Source organism: Trichomycterus rosablanca, chromosome 23 (genome assembly GCF_030014385.1).
Source record: "Trichomycterus rosablanca isolate fTriRos1 chromosome 23, fTriRos1.hap1, whole genome shotgun sequence".
NCBI lineage: Eukaryota > Metazoa > Chordata > Actinopteri > Siluriformes > Trichomycteridae > Trichomycterus > Trichomycterus rosablanca.
The window spans coordinates 675,784-696,958 of record NC_086010.1 but is presented as its reverse complement, the minus strand read 5'-3'; the positions used below and the strand labels follow the sequence as shown (position 1 = coordinate 696,958).

The 21,175-nt window shown below is 42.2% G+C and overlaps 2 protein-coding genes across 2 annotated transcripts; both read left to right on the top strand.

Annotated features, from left to right (window-relative positions):
• The first annotated feature begins 820 nt into the window (after positions 1–820).
• fbl (fibrillarin) lies at positions 821–10,367 on the top strand. The gene is made up of 9 exons (XM_062986088.1): positions 821–904; positions 5,911–6,033; positions 6,216–6,377; positions 6,457–6,551; positions 7,628–7,798; positions 7,903–8,035; positions 8,891–9,003; positions 9,102–9,247; positions 9,978–10,367. The coding sequence occupies exons 1-9, from the start codon at positions 895–897 to the stop codon at positions 10,000–10,002; spliced, it is 978 nt and encodes a 325-aa protein (XP_062842158.1). The 5' UTR covers positions 821–894; the 3' UTR covers positions 10,003–10,367.
• A 1,716-nt stretch (positions 10,368–12,083) lies between these two features.
• On the top strand, positions 12,084–18,410 carry alkbh8 (alkB homolog 8, tRNA methyltransferase). The gene is made up of 11 exons (XM_062986059.1): positions 12,084–12,218; positions 13,263–13,497; positions 13,834–13,962; positions 14,257–14,352; positions 14,449–14,553; positions 14,863–14,933; positions 16,145–16,251; positions 16,721–16,872; positions 16,967–17,223; positions 17,432–17,581; positions 17,744–18,410. The coding sequence occupies exons 1-11, from the start codon at positions 12,084–12,086 to the stop codon at positions 18,263–18,265; spliced, it is 1,959 nt and encodes a 652-aa protein (XP_062842129.1). The 3' UTR covers positions 18,266–18,410.
• Positions 18,411–21,175: the final 2,765 nt, after the last annotated feature.

The window sequence follows — 21,175 nt, the reverse complement described above, 5'->3', positions numbered from 1 at the left end:
ATAATATACTGTCACAGAACTGTAAGTCGCTTTGGATAAAAGCATCTGCTAAATGCTGAAAATGTAAAGGAAAGGTTTCAGGTCTGTAAATGAGCAGAACTGGGAATCGAACCCAGAACCTTCTTGCTGTAAGGTGACAGTGCTACCCACCGAGCCACCGTGTCACCTAAGAGTGAATGAAAGAGTGAATACTGCTTTACTCTTTTTAATGAACGCCAGCAAAAATGGGTCCAAGGAGCTGGAATTGATCTTGACTCTACTGAACAGACACTATCTGTATGGAGTTTGGTATGTTCTCCCCATCTTTATGTGGATTTCATCCAAGATCAACAGTTTCTTTCCACCTTACAAAAACACGAAGAAAGTGTACTGGCTGCGAATGTGAGAATTTAATGCAAGTGTTTCTGGGTGGCACAGGAAGCACCGTGACCCTGACCAGGACAGATATCTGTATAAGAGTGAATGAAAGAGTGAAATACGAATACTGCTCTACTCTTTCAAATGAAAGCCAGCAAAATGGGTCCAGGGACCTGGCCTTGATCTTAACACTACTGAACAGACATAGTCTGTGTGTAGTTTGGTATGTTCTCATCTTCATGTGGATTTCATCCAAGATCAAGGGTTACTTTCCACCTCACACAGACACGAGAAATGTGGACTGGCTGCACATATGTGGGTTTAATGCCAGTGTTTCTAGGTGGCGCAGGAAGCACTGTGACCCTGACCAGGCTGAACGAATGAATTAACAGCTCTGAAAGGCGGAATGTTCGGATCACGTGATAAGCGGCTCGCGGTGCATGCTGGGTAGAGGACTGTAGCAGAACACGTGGTGAAGTGAACAGATCAGATCCTGCACACTCACACACATTAACACACCAAATACTCACATCCAGCATGAAACCCGGTGAGTTTTATTTATTATTATTGTTATTTATATCTTATTATCACCGCTGTTTAGTTTAATACGTGATACATAAATACACACGTGGTTTTATAGTAGATTTAATAATCACGCGTGTACTCGGTTAGCTCCGCGGCTAATGCTAACTACCTTATATAATTTTTTACGTTAATATAAATGATTTAAAGAGCAGATTTTCTCGCTTATGTGCTTTATTGCATATCATTATCATAATCAAATGAATGTTGGTAAATTAGGAAACGTTTAATCACGCAGGTTTATCATCTTATCATCCACGTGTTGGAGTTTTATCATTACAATAATGATTTTACACTCACTTAAATTCGTAACTTAATTCATGTATTATTAATAATAATAATAATAATAATGATTAAGTAATTTAGTGGTATAAATAGTAGTAAATGTGTGTGTACAGTTTGTATGTTCTGGATTGAAGTTGGTGTGTGAGACCACGTTGTTCTCACCATGTGCTTCACTTCTCACCAAGTCTGAACGATTCATCACATTTTATTATTAATCATCGATTATTCACGATCATAATAATAATAATAATCGATACATAATGATCTACAAAGGGAAAAGTTAATGTGTAATTACTTTTTTATAAAGTGGTATTTGTACAAGTTTACTGTTTTGATTCCTTTCAAAATTCAGCAAATTGATAAAACTGATTAAAATTTTATATTCGAGTTTGTTTACTTTTATTTCTTTACTTTAACACATCAGTTCAGTTTCTATATATTTAGTTTGTGGTTTGATTTGCCTTTTAACTTTCTGCTTTTATTCCTGTAATCTGGATCGTTTTTTCACCTCCAGTTACCTGAACAAAGTTTCTAATCCAGATTGAAGATAAAACAAATTAACTTTATAATCTTGTGGATCCTGATTCTTCTACAGTGTTTAATAAAAAATCCATGAGCTGCTTTCAGATGTAAATTGATTGATTAAATGAATACCAGTAGGTCTTTTATTTGCACAAACTTTTATTGGATCTGAAACAGTGTAGTGTAAGAATGAGACGTGAAGATCAGATCAGTAATGGTTAATCTCACCTGAGAGCTTCACTGTTTATGTAGCACGTCCCTTTAAATGTGGGAGCAGCTTGTTTGTTTACATCAATGTCATAACAATGTTTATGGTTAAGTTTTAAATGTTTATTTAAAATGTGTAAATATTCTGATATGAAGATTTTGTGGAAGAAAACACTGACACATATATATATATACTGTATATACAGTGTATCACAAAAGTGAGTACACCCCTCACATCTCTGCAAATATTTTATTATATCTTTTCATGGGACAACACTATAGAAATAAAACTTGGATATAACTTAGAGTAGTCAGTGTACAGCTTGTATAGCAGTGTAGATTTACTGTCTTCTGAAAATAACAACACACAGCCATTAATGTCTAAATAGCTGGCAACATAAGTGAGTACACCCCACAGTGAACATGTCCAAATTGTGCCCAAATGTGTCGTTGTCCCTCCCTGGTGTCATGTGTCAAGGTCCCAGGTGTAAATGGGGAGCAGCGCTGTTAAATTTGGTGTTTTGGGTACAATTCTCTCATACTGGCCACTGGATATTCAACATGGCACCTCATGGCAAAGAACTCTCTGAGGATGTGAGAAATAGAATTATTGCTCTCCACAAAGATGGCCTGGGCTATAAGAAGATTGCTAACACCCTGAAACTGAGCTACAGCATGGTGGCCAAGGTCATACAGCGGTTTTCCAGGACAGGTTCCACTCGGAACAGGCTTCGCCAGGGTCGACCAAAGAAGTTGAGTCCACGTGTTCGGCGTCATATTCAGAGGTCGGCTTTAAAAAATAGACACATGAGTGCTGCCAGCATCGCTGCAGAGGTTGAAGACGTGGGAGGTCAGCCTGTCAGTGCTCAGACCATACGCCGCACACTGCATCAACTCGGTCTGCATGGTCGTCATCCCAGAAGGAAGCTGACGCACAAGAAAGCCAGCAAATAGTTTGCTGAAGACAAGCAGTCCAAGAACATGGATTACTGGAATGCCCTGTGGTCTGACGAGACCAAGATAAACTTGTTTGGCTCAGATGGTGTCCAGCATGTGTGGCAGCGCCCTGGTGAGAAGTACCAAGACAACTGTATCTTGCCTACAGTCAAGCATGGTGGTGGTAGCATCATGGTCTTGGGCTGCATGAGTGTTGCTGGCACTGGGGAGCTGCAGTTCATTGAGGGAAACATGAATTCCAACATGTACTGTGACATTCTGAAACAGAGCATGATCCCCTCCCTCCCTGGGCCTCATGGCAGTTTTCCAACAGGATAACGACCCCAAACACAACCTCCAAGATGACAACTGCCTTGCTGAGGAAGCTGAAGGTAATGGTGATGGACTAAACCCAATTGAGCACCTGTGGCGCATCCTCAAGTGGAAGGTGGAGGAGTTCAAGGTGTCTAACATCCACCGGCTCCGTGATGTCATCATGGAGGAGTGGAAGAGGATTCCAGTAGCAACCTGTGCAGCTCTGGTGAATTCCATGCCCAGGAGGGTTAAGGCAGTGCTGGATAATAATGGTGCTCACACAAAATATTGACACTTTGGGCACAATTTGGACATGTTCACTGTGGGGTGTACTCACTTATGTTGCAGCTATTTAGACATTAATGGCTGTGTGTTGAGTTATTTTCAGAAGACAGTAAATCTACACTGCTATACAAGCTGTACACTGACTACTCTAACTTATATCCAAGTTTTATTTCTATAGTGTTGTCCCATGAAAAGATATAATAAAATATTTGCAAAAATGTGAGGGGTGTACTCACTTTTGTGATACACTGTGTGTATATATATACATACATACATACATACATACATACATACATACATACATACATACATACATACATACATACATACATACATACATACATACATACATACATACATACATACATACATACATACATACAGGGGTTGGACAATGAAACTGAAACACCTGTCATTTTAGTGTGGGAGGTTTCATGGCTAAATTGGACCAGTCTGGTGGCCAATCTTCATTAATTGCACATTGCACCAGTAAGAGCAGAGTGTGAAGGTTCAATTAGCAGGGTAAGAGCACAGTTTTGCTCAAAATATTGCAATGCACACAACATTATGGGTGACATACCAGAGTTCAAAAGAGGACAAATTGTTGGTGCACGTCTTGCTGGCGCATCTGTGACCAAGACAGCAAGTCTTTGTGATGTATCAAGAGCCACGGTATCCAGGGTAATGTCAGCATACCACCAAGAAGGACAAACCACATCCGACAGGATTAACTGTGGACGCAAGAGGAAGCTGTCTGAAAGGGATGTTCGGGTGCTAACCCGGATTGTATCCAAAAAACATAAAACCACGGCTGCCCAAATCACGGCAGAATTAAATGTGCACCTCAACTCTCCTGTTTCCACCAGAACTGTCCGTCGGGAGCTCCACAGGGTCAATATACACGGCCGGGCTGCTATAGCCAAACCTTTGGTCACTCGTGCCAATGCCAAACGTCGGTTTCAATGGTGCAAGGAGCGCAAATCTTGGGCTGTGGACAATGTGAAACATGTATTGTTCTCTGATGAGTCCACCTTTACTGTTTTCCCCACATCCGGGAGAGTTACGGTGTGGAGAAGCCCCAAAGAAGCGTACCACCCAGACTGTTGCATGTCCAGAGTGAAGCATGGGGGTGGATCAGTGATGGTTTGGGCTGCCATATCATGGCATTCCCTTGGCCCAATACTTGTGCTAGATGGGCGCGTCACTGCCAAGGACTACCGAACCATTCTGGAGGACCATGTGCATCCAATGGTTCAAACATTGTATCCTGAAGGCGGTGCCGTGTATCAGGATGACAATGCACCAATACACACAGCAAGACTGGTGAAAGATTGGTTTGATGAACATGAAAGTGAAGTTGAACATCTCCCATGGCCTGCACAGTCACCAGATCTAAATATTATTGAGCCACTTTGTGGTGTTTTGGAGAAGCGAGTCAGGAAACGTTTTCCTCCACCAGCATCACGTAGTGACCTGGCCACTATCCTGCAAGAAGAATGGCTTAAAATCCCTCTGACCACTGTGCAGGACTTGTATATGTCATTTCCAAGACGAATTGACGCTGTATTGGCTGCAAAAGGAGGTCCTACACCATACTAATAAATTATTGTGGTCTAAAACCAGGTGTTTCAGTTTCATTGTCCAACCCCTGTATATATATATATATATATATATATATAATATATATATTTTTTTTTTTATATATATATTTTTACGTTTTATATTTTATATTCTTTTAATAAGTGGTTTTGATAAATAATATTCAGCAAATTCATTTTACTTAAATTTTAGCTGAGAAAAACACTGATTTTAGAATCTAATAGCCAGAAATGTTTGTTTATTATTATATATATATTTTTTAAATTTAAGCTTTAAATCAATTTGCATTTATTATTTTAATGAGCTCATTAAAGCAGCTCATTTTCACTACCTTAACTTGCACCTATTAAAACTAAATTTTTTACTTTTTTTATTTTAAATATAATAAAAGCAGTTTTAAATAAAATCAGTAAATTTAGCTGAAATATCAACAGTAAAAAAATAAGTTTTTGTAGTAAACCGATTACAAGCAAATAAAATCATTTTTTATTTACAAGTTAGAATTTTGCTGATGCAAAAATAGCAGCTATAACATTTTATTATTGTTTTAATCTAATAAATATGTGGTAGGAAACATTGTGCCATCAGTAAGAATAACAATCATTTAAAATATAGAATTACAAAACCAACCAGTTTGTCTCTAAAATGATTATTTAAAGAACTGTGCTGAAATGATGTTAGAATTACTGGTGTGTAGAATTGAGGTGAAATGTACCCAGTGGCTCGAGGGGCCGTTGGTGTTGTGCTTTAGGTCGTTATGACTGTGTGTTTATACACAGAGCTTCGTTAATTAAACCCTGACGGTGTGTTTGACTCCAATAGGATTCAGTCCGCGTGGAGGCGGCGGCGGCCGCGGTGGTTTCGGAGGACGGGGTCGAGGTGGAGACAGAGGTGGAGACCGAGGAGGATTTAGAGGAGGATTTAGAGGAGGGAGAGGAGGAGGAGGTAAAACAAACCATTATCACAGATTTGATTCCAAAACTGCTTCAGGGTCACATGTTCAAGCTCCTCACACACTGCAATCACGGTCAGGCGGAGCTAACAGCTGTTTGAGCAGCTAAAGTGGAACAGAGAAGTTTCCAGACCTCTTTAGTCCTCAGTCCTTCAGTCCTGCTCTGTGTTTGTAGGTGGAGGGTTCAGATCCCCGGGTGGCGACGGCGGGTTCAGAGGGGGGAGAGGAGGAGGCCGTGGGACCCCCAGGGGCCGCGGTGGACGTGGTGGGTTCGGCGGAGGACGCGGCGGGTTCGGAGCAGGAAGGAAAGTGACGGTGGAGCCACACAGACACGAAGGTGAGCGGGTCGGGTCGGGTCAGTAATAAAGGATTAAAATGTTTGTAATCTGGGCGTGACATGACGTTTGGTGTTTCAGGCGTGTTTATCTGTCGGGGTAAAGAAGACGCTCTGGTGACCAAGAACATGGTGATCGGGGAGTCGGTGTACGGAGAGAAGAGGTTCAGTGTGGAGGTGAGAGACCGACCCCGCCCGAAATATTAAATATAAATCCTTCATCCTAGTTACAGGAACGTCAGAGAGTCGAGGGGGTTTATTATTGTTCTTGGATTCAGTAGAACGTTATAAAGTGGTGATTTTAAACTATTAAGCATTACAATTCTCACAGGGAGCTGATTATACAAGACGTTTACAGTTATTTTGGAATTTATTAATAAATAATTTATTGTTATTAATTAAATTTATTCAGTTTTGCTTTTTTATTTGCACAAACTGGATCTGAAACAATTTAATGTAAAAATAAGATGTGAATATCAGATGAGTTAGGTTTTGTTTCAGGTCTCTGTAAATGTGGGAGCAGCTTGTTTGTTTACATTAATGTAACAAAAAACTGGTTTAATTTTAAATGATGATTAAATGATCGTTAGATTTAGCAAATTCATTTGACTTAAATCCTCGCTGAGCAAAACACTGATTTTAGTTCGAATCCCAGCAGAGCTGCTGACCTGATTGGGCGTCCACACACACACACACACACACACACACATGCAGTCGGGCGTGTTTGATGATGGGAGGGAGGGTTGGGGTCACATGGAGCTTAGCATGACTCTTTGTGGGAACCAAACACTGGCAGGTGATGAGAAGTGGCGGCAGATGGGAGGTGTGTGGACTTCTCCTGGACTTTAGGAACTATAGCCTGATTAGGAAATAATTTATTTATTGTTTATTCCCAGATCATGATTTTTAAAAAGTACTTTCATGAGATATAAACAGTTTACGACATTGAATTAATAAAATAAATAAAATGTGAAGTTGCTAATGTAATGTGCAGCACCTCGACCAGCCTGCAGAGGGAGTAATCTCAGCACTGATGCGTGAACAAGCCAATCATTGTTCGTATAGGTGCAGTTTTGAGCACTCGAGTGCGCCCTCTGTTGGAGGATCTGTTACAGTTGTGTGTGTGTGTGTGGGGGGGGGGGGGGGGTTAACCAATAACTTACTGAATTGGATCAATACTCGGATTGGTATTCCTGCCCTGGTGGCTCGTTTGTGTGTGCACGTTTCTGAGGAACCCGTCTGGTGTTTTTCAGGAAGCAGAGACGAAGATCGAGTACCGCGCCTGGAACCCGTTCAGATCCAAACTGGCCGCCGCCATCCTGGGCGGAGTCGATCAGATCCACATCAAACCCGGAGTGAGGGTGATGTACCTGGGAGCAGCGTCCGGGACCACCGTCTCTCACGTCTCGGACATCGTCGGGCCGGTACGTCTGTCGTGTGTCTATATTTACAGTCGGGGGTCTCGGTCTGGTGTGATGGCGCAGACGGGCGGATGAATCGGGTTGTTTTTGGGGGTTTTTTTGTGCAGGAGGGGCTGGTGTACGCCGTGGAGTTCTCACACAGGTCCGGCCGAGATTTACTCAACGTGGCTAAAAAGAGAACCAACATCATTCCCATCATCGAGGACGCGCGGCACCCACACAAGTACCGCATGCTGGTCGGTGAGTAGATGAAGCTTTTATCATCAGAAATGAACCACAGTCGGACGTGTTTGACAGGTTGGAGGGGGTCACAGAGCTTAGCGTGACTCTCTGTATGCGATACAGCTCTGTGTCGCCACCCAACCCTGGCAGGTGATGAGAAGTGGCGGCAGATTGGACCCGTGTGGACTTCTCCTAGGCTTTAGGAACACCAGGCTGGGATTGTAGCTTAATTAGGAAATTATTTATTTGTTATTTATTCCATAACGAAAGGAAAACATTTCTGCCCTTGGTAAGAGGACCACTGTTCCATGTTTATTATATTAATACTTGCTAAATATAAGTGTGTGTACAGGACACTGTTGGGAGCCTAGTGGTTAAGGTAATGGACTTGTAACCAGAAGGTCGCTGGTTCAAGCCCCACCACTGCCTGGTTGCTGTCGGGCCCTTGAGCAAGGCCCTTAACCCTCATTTGCTCAGACTGTATACTGTAACTGTACTGTAAGTCGTTTTGGATTAGGCGTCTGCTAAATACCAAAGTCAATTGTCAGTCCAAGTAGCTTTTTTATATGGGCACAGAGAAGTCAGTCAGAGGTCTGTAGCCAGTCATAATCAGAAATGAGGAATTATGAAGCCCTGATACAAAGGAACGATTAAAATCCTAAAAGGGTAGCACTGTCACCTCACAGCACGGGGCAGGTGGTGCAGTCTGGGTCCTTTCTGTGTGGAGTTTGCATGTTCTCCCCGTGTCTGTGTGGGTTTCCTCCGGGAGCTCCGGTTTCTGGAGGTGAATTGGGGATACAAAATTGATGTGATGAATCTTGTGTAAGCAGTGACGATGATAAAATCCTAAATCATTTTACCTCTGTGTGTCAGGGATGGTGGACGTGATCTTCGCCGACGTGGCTCAGCCCGACCAGACGAGAATCGTGGCTCTAAACGCTCACAACTTCCTCAAGAACGGCGGCCACTTCGTCATCAGTATTAAGGTAAACGGCGCGGCGGCGGCGGTTCGAATCCCCGCGGTGGTGTTATTGAAGCCGTCCTCTGTGGAATCGTTCCTGACGCTCCGTGTTTGTACGTTCAGGCGAACTGCATCGACTCGACGGCGCCCCCCGAGGCCGTGTTCGCCTCCGAGGTGAAGAAGATGAGCGCCGAGAACATGAAGCCGCAGGAGCAGCTCACGCTGGAGCCGTACGAGAGGGATCACGCCGTCGTGGTCGGCATCTACAGGTACGGGGTTTCACTTCCCGCTGTCCGAAAGTATGTGGACGCCTCTCCCGAGTACGTGTGGTCCATTTACGTTTACAGCATTTAGCAGACGCTTGTATCCAAAATGACTATTGAGGCTTAAGGGCCTTGCTCAGGGGCCCAACAGTGGCAACTTGGCTGTGGTGGTGGGGCTTGAACCCGGCAACCTTCTGATTACTAGTCCAGTATCTTAACCACTGAGCTTCCGCTGCCCTCATCGCTGCTGTTCCAGTCACACTGGTTACCAGTAGGTGTATAAAATAAATATGCTTACTGTTTAACTTTGGCCAACAGTTTAGGGAAGTCCCTGTCTTGTTCATGACTTTATCCCAAGAGCAAATCGAGGTCTATAAAGACATGGTCTGAATTAGAACATTGACTGGGATTCAGACCTTCCTCACCTCTCTGATGCTCTGTTTAAGTGAATAGGCACAAATTCCCTCAGACATGCTCTCAAACCCTGTGTAAGAACATGACGCCCAACAATCTCAGGGTCAGGTGTCCACATACTTTTGGATCTTTGGTGTAACATCAGAGCAGAATTTCACCTCTTGATGGCGGTGTGGAGTTTCTCAGGCGCTCAGACGGGTGTCTGTTGTGTGTGGGAGCGGATCCGGAGCGTGGAATGTTCTGTGAGAACCTCTGACCATGGGGCAGAAGATGTTCTGGTTCATTATTCATGTAACCCGTGTTTTGGTTTTCTCCTCCTCAGGCCGCTGACCAAACAGAAGAAATGAAGCGACTGATGCTTTTTGTTGTTTTTTTTGGACCTTCCCCTCCCTCACTGCTCCGTCTGCTTATCTCAGGAGGGTTCATAGTGTTGCTTCTGCAGGAGAGGAACTTCCCTTCAGCAGCTACCAGTGGAACGTTACTCCTCAGCGAGCTTCATCAGGGCTCGTGGTACCACAGGAACCCGTTTAGTGAAGTTCTGATCTGTATTATAGTCACTTCTGACGTGAGAACTGAGCTCGACGTCCGTGTGAATGATTATGATTTATTTTCTTCTATGATGTTTATGATAGTAAAAATAGCTTTCTGTTGGTCGGGTTGGTCATGTGACTGTACAGACTTATCTTTTTTTATTAAAAATCTCTAACGTGTGTATCTGTGTTGTGGTGTTTAATCATGATGCTATCAAACACTGAACGTGATTTAGAGTTGAAAATAAGAATCTTTATTTACATTTTAATTCTTATTTAGGTCATGATGTTTGTCTTTAGTCCCGCCTCCCCAAGTTTAATTGACACATGCAAAGACATCACTGAGCAGCACCTTTTCCCTCTTGAGTTGTTCTACATCACCACTATGTACTGTAAGGGGAAGCATGGTAGCACTGCTGATATACCTGCTTCCACGGCAACCTGGGTTCCATCTTCACCTCTGGTTACTATCTAGGAGTTTAGCATGTTCTCCCAATTCACACAAATTTCCTCTGGGTGCTCTGTATTCCTCCTACATCCCAAAAACATGCACTGAGTGAATGTGTGGTTTACTTGCGACTCTTTATTATAAGCAGTTAAAAGTTAAGGGCCTTATCCAGGGGCCCAACCAGGCAGTGGTGGCACTCAAACCAGGAACCTTCTCATTACCAGTACCTTAACCACTGATCCACTGCAGTCCTGATGATCTTTAGGGAGCTTTTCCTGTTCCTCATTTGGGGATTTTGGATTTTTGGAATCTGAATCTGCTCCAAGGTAAAAAGTGTGGTCCAAATTAATTTTACTCAGAGACACTTTTGTTTCTTCTTCATTTATTTGTTGGTGCTCAAAGTTGAATCAGGACACAAAGTTTGGTGTGGAGAAACATTTCATCACTTATTCAAGTGACCCCTTCAGTCTGACCCTGACCTTATATGGAGCACATTTACATAAAGACCGAAACTGGCAACACCACTGCATTTCACACATGATTGGGATAAAGCTGCAATCAGTTGTAAGATGGTGAAAGTTGGCGATGGTGTACTCTCAGCCCCTCTTGCTCAGGTTAAGAGAGGATCGTTCCCTCTTAGACTCCCTGTTCGAACCAGCGTTCCCTTTATCAAGAATCTACATCATCATTAAATGAGTGACTGTTAGCTTGCAGATGAGTGTAAACTGTGGAGTCCTGGCAATAAGGGGGAAATCTTCTATGTTGTCCTGGGGTCTGTCTGAAAACCTACACTCCTGAGAAGAGGGCGTGTCAATTCTTAGATCCCTTAAAATGCTCCAACTGAGGCGCCTTAATTCTGAGTGATGATCTGACTGAATAACGAGGGAGCGTCCGACGCCTCCTCAGCGCTGAAGATCAATCCCAGCATTCAGTGCGGCATGACTTCTCTCACAAAAACTACAAACCTTTTGACAGGTTCAAAATGAATTATATTCTACAGTATATAAAACAAAAGCTGAGGAGTGTGTGTGTGTGTGTGTACACTAAATTAACAGTATTTTATAATATGTAAAATATTTGGGGACTCAACAGGGAAGTTTAATATAACTCAAGCCATAAAAGTAAATATTCACTGATTAAAATTGTTCTTACTATTAAAACAACTGAAAAAATCTGGACCAGATGGATTTGATCAGACCAGCAACTGAAATACAAAGAATCATGTTACAGACCCTAAAGGTCCTGCATTTATCAAACCCAGACATGGCAGACTCTTGTGATAATGGTCAGCTGAGTGTTTTGAGGTTATAAAGTCTTTTAAATGTTTTTTTTAGCTCACAAAACATTTAAAACTACCACATTTATTGGAACAGAGACATCGCTTGAATAACACGTAGGAACTAATGTTACACGTCCTGTTGCAGTGAGGGCTGATTTGTTTAATGCACCGATGGAGGGCTCAGTGCAGAACGTGAGGAGCGTTAAAAGAAGTAAAGAAGAGAAGAAAGTGATTAAAAGAAACATTAAAACTTCTCACACGCTTCTGAAACATGAAGGAATAATTACTGCAACTCAACCTACAAAGGTAATAAAACATCACGTCTTAAACTGGCTGCTACACAGTAATACTGCTGCATACGGAGCGGGGCGGTGTGACACTGAATCCTGCACCCACTATATCCTGCACCCACTAAACTTCTGGTTCTGCGAGAATAATATTTTTTAATTTTTATATTTTTGCTTTTTATTTTGAGATGTTTTTTTTAACTTAAATGTATTTAAAATTTTAACTTGAAGAAACGTAGTGAATTAAACGCTTAGTTGGAAGCTTTTTGTATAATACTGCATAGTTAGCACTTGTAGCTAAAGTAAGGTAACAGTGTTCCGTGCGTGTATTTCATTAAACTTAAAACCATCATGTTTTAATTGTTGTTTTTTTAATTATGGTCAAATTATGTCTTCTTCTGTTGGAGAATCAATGAGAGACAGTGTGCGGACAGACTTGTTTTATTGCCCTGAGTAAAATAGAATGAAAACTGTACGGAACACAGTAAGCAAATCCGAGTGATATTTTAAAAGATCAGATTTATTGATTTAATTCAGATTAAATAAACATACTAAGGGTCAGTTGTGTTTTCCTGAACACATTTAAATCATGCGAATACAAAGCTACCAAAAGGTCCTTGGGGTGCAGGCTGCACTGGGTGCACATTTTTACACCACACTGGTTGGTTGTAGATGAACTGCACATTAAAGCTCTGAAGTTTTTAATAAAATACACAAATCCTGCATTCAAGTATAAACACAAACATCCACAGTCAGGAGAGAAAATGGACAAACACACTGGTTCTTTACTGGTTTCTCATGGCTGCATACAGTCACCAGTTTAATCAGTATGGTTAATATATCATGAAGGAAGTACTAGATGAAGATGGTTGATCGTCTAGACTGGTACAAGAATTATTGATGCCAAAAATGTTGATCCCAATGAATGAATGAAATTTAGTGACATTTAACCTGTAGTACGTTTGTTGTGAGTAAACAGGGTTTTTTTCTCATGTTGGGTGAGTAAATATGGATTTAAAATATTTATTTGGTTATTTTTGATGAATCTGACTGTTCTTCACAGTACCTGGTCGTATCTAATGGAGGTTTGGGGAACGGTGTGAGCAGAGAGCTGCTGTCGGACCTCCTGAATGAAGCGGGTACGGTCGAGTCGCTTCTCATGCCCCCTGATAAACCGTACTCGTATGTCACCTACACGTCACTGGAGGAGAGTCGGGCCACTCATGCGCTGTTTAACGGGCGAGTGCTGACGTGTAACGGGCGTGACATCACACTCTACTGCAGCTACGTACATAAAGGTAAATGTACCTACTACACACTGTACGTGTACTTCATATATCAGCGGTTGCCCTCTCCGAGTGAACGTCAGAGGATCTGATGAAGCTTCATAAACATGTTTGTAGCGCTGAAGAGGCTCTGAGCTCGAATCCACTGCTTGGTCATGACAGACCGGAGGTAAACACACTCAATCTAGATAATCTAGATAATGTGGACTCTAACTCTAACCCTAGGAATTGTGTTGACTCCAGTTTACTCCAGACCAGCCAGTCAGCCAATCAGAAACCAGAGATTTCTGTGTATGAGAACATTTAGGATGTCCATCTGAAGCTTTGTTTATCTCTTTTCTTGATTAGTGGATGGAGGGGTGAGTGTGTGTTCCTCTCTTCCTCCTGGACTGAGTGTACTAGAAGATTTTGTGTCTCCTGAACTAGAGGCGCGGCTGCTGCAGGCCGTGGACTGGACGTCGCATTCTGATGTCACAGGTGAGACCTGAACACACTTATTTGGCTGCTGTTTTTATGCTGGATGATATTCCTGATGGACCCCTACGTATTGTATCCAGGCTTGGGACCGGCACCTCCCAATAGCTTGGCTGTTTCAAAACCCCAGTCACGCCTGGCTGGTTGATAGCACCACTACTGAGATTCAAACCCTGGACCTCTGTAGTAGTGGGCTAGTGTGATTATCGCTGTGCCACCCAATCGCCAGAAAATTCAATACCTTACTGATTAAAATGGTAAAAGTTAGGTGACTTCTGACTGGTGTTTTGATTTCAGTGCAGAAAGAACTGAAGCACCGGAGAGTGAAGCATTATGGGTACGAGTTCCGCTATGATAACAACAACGTGGATAAGGACAAGCCTCTACCTGGGGGTAGGTGTTACTCGGAGCAAGGGGGTTTGTACTTTGAGAAATATTTTCCATTTTATGTCTGAATATATGTGTGTGTGTGTGTGTGTGCGCACACAGGTTTGCCGTCGGTGTGTGACGCTGTGCTGCAGAAGTGTGTGTGTGAGGGTCACATCAGCGTTCTTCCTGATCAGCTCACAGTCAACCAGTATGAGATTGGACAGGGTGAGAACACACACACACACACACACACATGCACACTTCCACCAATGGGAGGAGAACCATGTGGAGATAATGCTTCTCACTTTTGTTCACTGGAGTTCCATAATTTAAGAAATGAATGTGTGTGTGACCCCATCCAGGCTTTTATATTTATTACTTTTTATTCTTCTGTAATTAAACAATTTACTCAGACAAACATGCAAACTAGAAGGAATCAGAGCTCTGTAACCTCTGTGTTGTTGTTTTGGGGGGTTTCTGTAGGTGTAAATAGGGTTTTTGTAGAAAACATGTATGTGTTTTTTTCTTTTGCAGGTATCCCCCCTCATGTGGACACACACTCGCCGTTTGAAGACACCATCCTGTCTCTCAGTCTGGGAGCCAAGGTCTGATACTCAACCACACCTGAACACCTTCATCAACACTAATAATAACGGACTGTCGTCGTATCAGTACTCAATACCTACAGTCCCAAAACGTTTATAAAACAATTATTTAACTTTTAAAAAGACTCCGGGATGTTTTGTGATGTACAGCACTGGTTTTTCATCCTCTGTCTCACTGGAAATGTGGACGGTTCCTGTTAACCCAGTCCGAGTCATTAGAAACCTCGGCTTCATTTTACATTTATAATTTACATTTCAGCCCCATATTAAGTCAATAACTGACACTGCAGATGGATGATGATACAGTCAGGTCAGGTCAAATGTATTTGGACAGCAATTTTTGCAATAAACATCATCTCAGATCCCCTGTTGAGCAGCCGAGGGTGACAGGAAAGCTCCCTAAATGTTACAAGCACCCAGAACCGACCTGGAGCAGAGGTTCTCAACCTTTTTTCTCTTAGACCCCCCACGTTCAAAATAAATTCCTGGACCCCCTTTTTCATAATACGGGTTATGCTGTTATTCTTACGCTTTCAGCGAGGATGATAGAAGGTTTTGTGAAGGTTTTGTGATCTGCATCAACAACTGAATCAGAATCTTTCTCACTCTTGGGTGGCTAAATCAAATATGTGTCTAATCTCAAGACCCAGTAGACTACAGGGTGTTAAAAATAAATCCATATGATCTGAACAGCATTACAAGAAACCTCCCATACGCCAACAGCCTGTTGATTTCCCCGTCCCATCACGTGTGATTCTTTTTAACTCTTCTCAATTAAATGGGCGGCACGGTGGCTCGGTGGGTAGCACTGTCGCCTCACAGCAAGAGGGTCCTGGGTTCGTTCCCCCGGTGGGGCGGCCCGGGTCCTTTCTGTGTGGTTTGCATGTTCTCTCCGTGTCTGTGTGAGTTTCCTCCCACAGTACAAAGACGTGTAAATGAGGTGAACTGGAGATACTGAATAGTTCATGACTGTGTTTGATCTTGTGTAAGCAGTAACTACTTGTCCTGTCATGAGTCTAACTAAAGTGTGTAAAACATGATGCTAAAATCTTAATAAACAAACAAACTTCTTAATTAAATGCATTGGGACCCCCACTGTAGACCCCCGTGTGAGAAGCGCTGATCTAGAGGATCGTTTGGATTAATTAGAATTACATGAAATAAACTGATGATGATGAGAGGTGATGATGTTGGTGTTCCTCTCTCTGTAGACCGTGATGGATTTTCGACACCCTGACGGTCGATCTGTCGCCGTGGTTTTACCGGCGAGGAGTTTGTTAGTGATGAAGGGTGAGAGTCGCTACCTCTGGACTCATGGGTAAATAAATAATTATATATTATTATTATTATTATTATTATTGAGTGTTTCTGTTGGAGTGGAATGTAAAAATGCAGCCACTTTGTATTTATATCATATAGTCATGAGTGGCACAGTGGTTCAGTGGGTGGTGCTGTCACCTCAGGAAGAAGGGCCTGGGTTCGATTCCACAGCTGGGCGCCCAGAGTCCTTTCTGTGTGGGGTTTGCATGTTCTCCCTGTGTCTGCATGGTACACAGACGTGCAGTCAGGTTAACTGGAGGTATAAAATTGCCCTGAGTGTGTGTGTGTGTGTGTGTCATGTGATGGACTGGCAACCTGTCCAGGTGTTGCCAGTCTTTCTACCAATGCATCAGACCCACTGCAACCCTGACCAGGATAAAGCTGTGATAAACAGCCCATGAATAAATGATCGACCCTCCAGACATGCTGAGCTTTAAGGAGAATCTGTGTGTGTGTGTGTGTGTCAGTATCACACCCAGGAAGTTTGACGTGGTGCCCGCGTTGAACGCCGAGGGCTCTGGCGTGGTGAACCTGGACCTCAGCAATCTGACCCTAACCCAGCGTGGCACCAGGACGTCGTTCACCTTCCGCAAAGTCCGACACACACCTTGTAACTGCAGTAAGACACACACACACACTCTTACACACACGTTCTAGCACTTATAGCACAAGTATGACTGTGTGAGTGTGTGTGTGTGTGTGTTACCCCTCAGCGTACCCCTCGGAGTGCGACACTCAGCGCCCGCCGTCCCCACCCCGGGTTCCAGTCGCCCGGACGGACGCGTGTCAGCTGGAGGAGCAGTACGTTCACCGCGTGTACGAGGAGATCTCCTCCCACTTCAGCGGCACGCGACACACGCCCTGGCCGAGGGTCCGAGACTTCCTGCTGTCGCTGCCGGAGGGCGCCACGGTGGCCGACGTCGGGTGCGGGAATGGCAAATACCTGGGCGTCAACCCTCGTGTGTTCTCGGTACTCACACATACACGGGGGTCTCTATGAAAGTGGGACTCGATAGCAACAGCACCTCCTGTTGTGCACGCATGGCGTGTGCTAGTCTGTGGTTCTCCTGGGTCAGCATGGACGTCGTGTGTGAGGCAGATGTTGAGAATGCATTGGCCCGAGTTAAAATGCTGTATTCATTTCTATTCATTAACACATGCATTGTTGTTAATATCAGGTGGGGTGTGACCGCAGCGCCAAGCTGGTGTCCATTTGCGCCGAACGAGGATTCCAATCGCTGGTCTGTGACGCCTTATCCGTCCCACTGTGCAGCTCCACGTTCGACGCCGTCGTCTCCATCGCCGTCATCCATCACCTCTCCACGCAGGTAAATACGCCTTAGAACAGTATGTGGCTGAAATAGGTGAATGCATCAATTAGTGAGGGTGTCCACAAACTTTTGGCCCTATAATGTGGTACAGTGGGCGTGGCGCTTTCAGGTAACTGGCAAAAAGTGCCAGGTGAGATTACAGTGTGTGTGTGTGTTCAGGAGAGGAGACTGGCAGCGGTTACAGAGCTGGTGCGTCTGCTGAAGGTCGGAGGCCGAGCTCTGATCTACGTCTGGGCCATGGAGCAGGAGTACAAGAACCAAAAATCCAATTACCTCAAACCCTCCAGAAACCAGGAGAACCGAGATGAGAACCAGGAGAACCTGCAGAACCAACAGGAGGGTGAGAGGAACCCCCGGGAGAACCAAGAGAGTGTGGAACTGGAGACAGATCACAAAAACGATGTGAACGTGAGCTCGGAGCAGGACTGTGGAAATTCGAATCCCCCGAAGCTGAGCGTCCACACCAATCGTACGGCGTTCGCTTCTCAGGACCTCCTGGTTCCGTGGCACCTAAAAGGAGAAGCCAAGGCCAGTGAGAAGTCGGTGTTCCACAGGTTCTACCACGTGTTCCAGCAGGGTGAGCTGGAGAGTCTGAGTGAGTCAGTGGGAGGAGTGAAGGTACAGCAGAGCTACTATGATCAGGGAAACTGGTGTGTGATTCTACAGAAAATGCACCAGTAACACAGAAGCAGATCTGGGAGTTTTATGGTTTTAATTGGATTATTTATTATAAATAAAAAATAAAATGATGAGTGTCATGATTCAGTCAAATAATGTTTGTAAATAAAAATATTAATGATCTGTTGTAATAAAATAATTAGGAATGTGAAGCATAAAGACTTCATACATTTTTAATGTTAATAAATTAATATTATTATCAGACTGTACTGTGGTGTAGCAGGTAGTGTGGGTGTTACACAGCTCCAGGATTCCTGGATTTGATCCTTGCCTTCAGTCGCTGCCTGTCAGGAGTTTGACATGTTCTCCCATACGTTTCCTCTAGATATAAAAAAAGCATGCAGAAGGTGGATTGGCTGCTGTGAGAGTGTGAGTGTGTGGTGCCCAGTGCCACTTGCCGCATGGATTCTTTTATTGTAACGTGAATCTAAAGGAATTCTAAAGGTGATTGATCGGGCTGTGATCACCACTAGGTGGCGCAAAATCAGAGCTGTAGTTCCTGTATGTGTGTGTGAGTGTGTGAGTGTGTGTGTGTGTGAATTAAAACAATTCTGTTTTAATAAATATGCAAATTTACAGCTAATTTTTGCAGCTGATTAAAGTGAGTGAGCATGTGTACTATTGTTTTTAGTAATTGCTTTTAATGTGACTAGTAAGTACATTATTTTCATATAAATCTCCCTAAAATAACTTAAATAAATACTTGTACAGTTATGATACACACAGACAGACAGACAGACAGACAGATAGATACTTTATTCATTCCAAAAGGAATTAGGGCCTCAGCAGCAGGTTACTTAATAGTACAAACTAAAGATTCACATTATACAAACAAGTACCTGTATAATCACAACAACAGGTCCTGTGAGTACATATGGCTGGTGTTATTTCAGTATACCTCGTAAGGCTGGTATAGATTGCAAAGTATCAACTGTAAAGTATAAATTATGAAATGAACTACAGTGCTAAGATACAAAATATGTGGATGGATGTGCAAAGAGGTGCATATGTACACATACACAGACATATACGTACATGTGCCACAATTCTCATACATTCAGTCTTCAACTACTGTACATTTATAGTTTTTAATTGTACAGTAATAACAGTATTAAAACAAGTTGTTTAAGGCTCAGGAGTCTACCATGTTTGTGTTTGAGGTATGAATGACAATAGCTAGGATTTTATCATTTTAACAACTATATTTGATCATGTTCTCAACAAAAATCCAAATGTATGTAAAATTAAACAAATACTAGTATACTAGTACTGTATAAAAGTGTTTCTCCTCTTCAAAAAAACACTTTAATCTATTAAACTATCTTATTAGTATTTAAGGTGTTCCAGAAACTCGTCTGCCATGAAATAGGTTATTTATTGTAGACTTTTAATATCTGACCCCTTTTAAGTCTGTAATGACTAATTTAATGGTATATTTTTATATTTGCTTTAAAGTTCTAGCAGCATATTGATGTTTTTATTGATGTTTTCAGACAGTACAGCAAAAAAGTTGGTAAATCAAGTGTACGAATATTATAATTTAAATGATAATAAAATAATACGCTTAATAGCAGTTTAGAGTTTATCCAAAATTTGATTTTATTGTGTTATAAATCAACTTTAATGAGGAAAAAAGTTGTGACAAGATCGAACTGACAGCAACAACGCCGCCATTTTGAGTGGGGGAAAAGTTGCGGGAAAGTTCAGCAGCCCTGGTCTGATCCTAAATCACTCTGTATTAAACATGAAGTACACTACCTAAAGTGTAGAATACATGTAACCTGTGTAGAAGGGCAGATACGGCTGTTTGAGATCGAGCCGCTTTGTTTAAACTCAGGACTGGACAGTAACTTACAGTGTTAATAACTGTAAACAAACTAAACCGTTAATAGCGCGCGACTTTTTTTACCACCCACATTTAAATAAACTCGTTTTTTATTTGGATTGGCTCATGGAATCTGGCTTTCTGCACTGTGATTGGCTAAGAGTTCAGATTCAAAAGAAAGGTCAAATCAACAAACGACACTCGAATGACGGTGCAGGGGGGCGGGGCTTGTCTGGATACAGGTGGGCAACACTGCAGTATCAGAGAGTAACTTATGGAAGCTAAAGAAAGACAAAAACAACCCAAACCTTCTGTTATTTATCATCACATTACTGAGAGAATGCTTTTGCAATTAATATTTACAATGTCTTCATAAATAATATGATTTAAATACATGTTTTAGGGGATAAAACATGGATTAATACATGCATTTTAAATGAAATGTTTAGGTAACATTACAAAATGATTTACAATGAAAAAGAAGTTAAAACTAACTTATAACTGGTAAATTAGGTGCTGTGTATTCTACTCATTTACACAAATACTGAATGTTACACAAAATTGTCTTTGTATTTTTTAATTATTGGTAAAAATGATATAGGATGATAATTCATAACATTTTCAATTCACACATTCACGAATTACATGAACAAACATATACAAAATATAAACGCATAAGATAAGATATCCTTTTATTATCCCACGGGGGAAATTTGCATTGATACAGCACTGAGAGTGGCAAAAGTTTAGAAATATAAAGATATAAATGTACACATATAAAGCATGTGAGAATAGGATAAAGTACATTAAATAACACTAATTAATTAAATTAAATAATCATTTAAGAGGTTGAAGGGAGTGATAATGGAGTATGCAACACCTGACTGTACTCACCATACAAGTCTAGCATTATAGTAAGCAAATAGATTTCTGAACAAGATCATTAAGGTTTAAAAGTGAGTAAAAAATAAAGCTACTAGAGCTTAATAAGGTGGATTTACCCCGATCTAATGTAAAGAATACTGATCAGGGCAAATAACTAAAATGAAAGAACACAAATAATTTCTTTACCTAACAGGAACACTTAG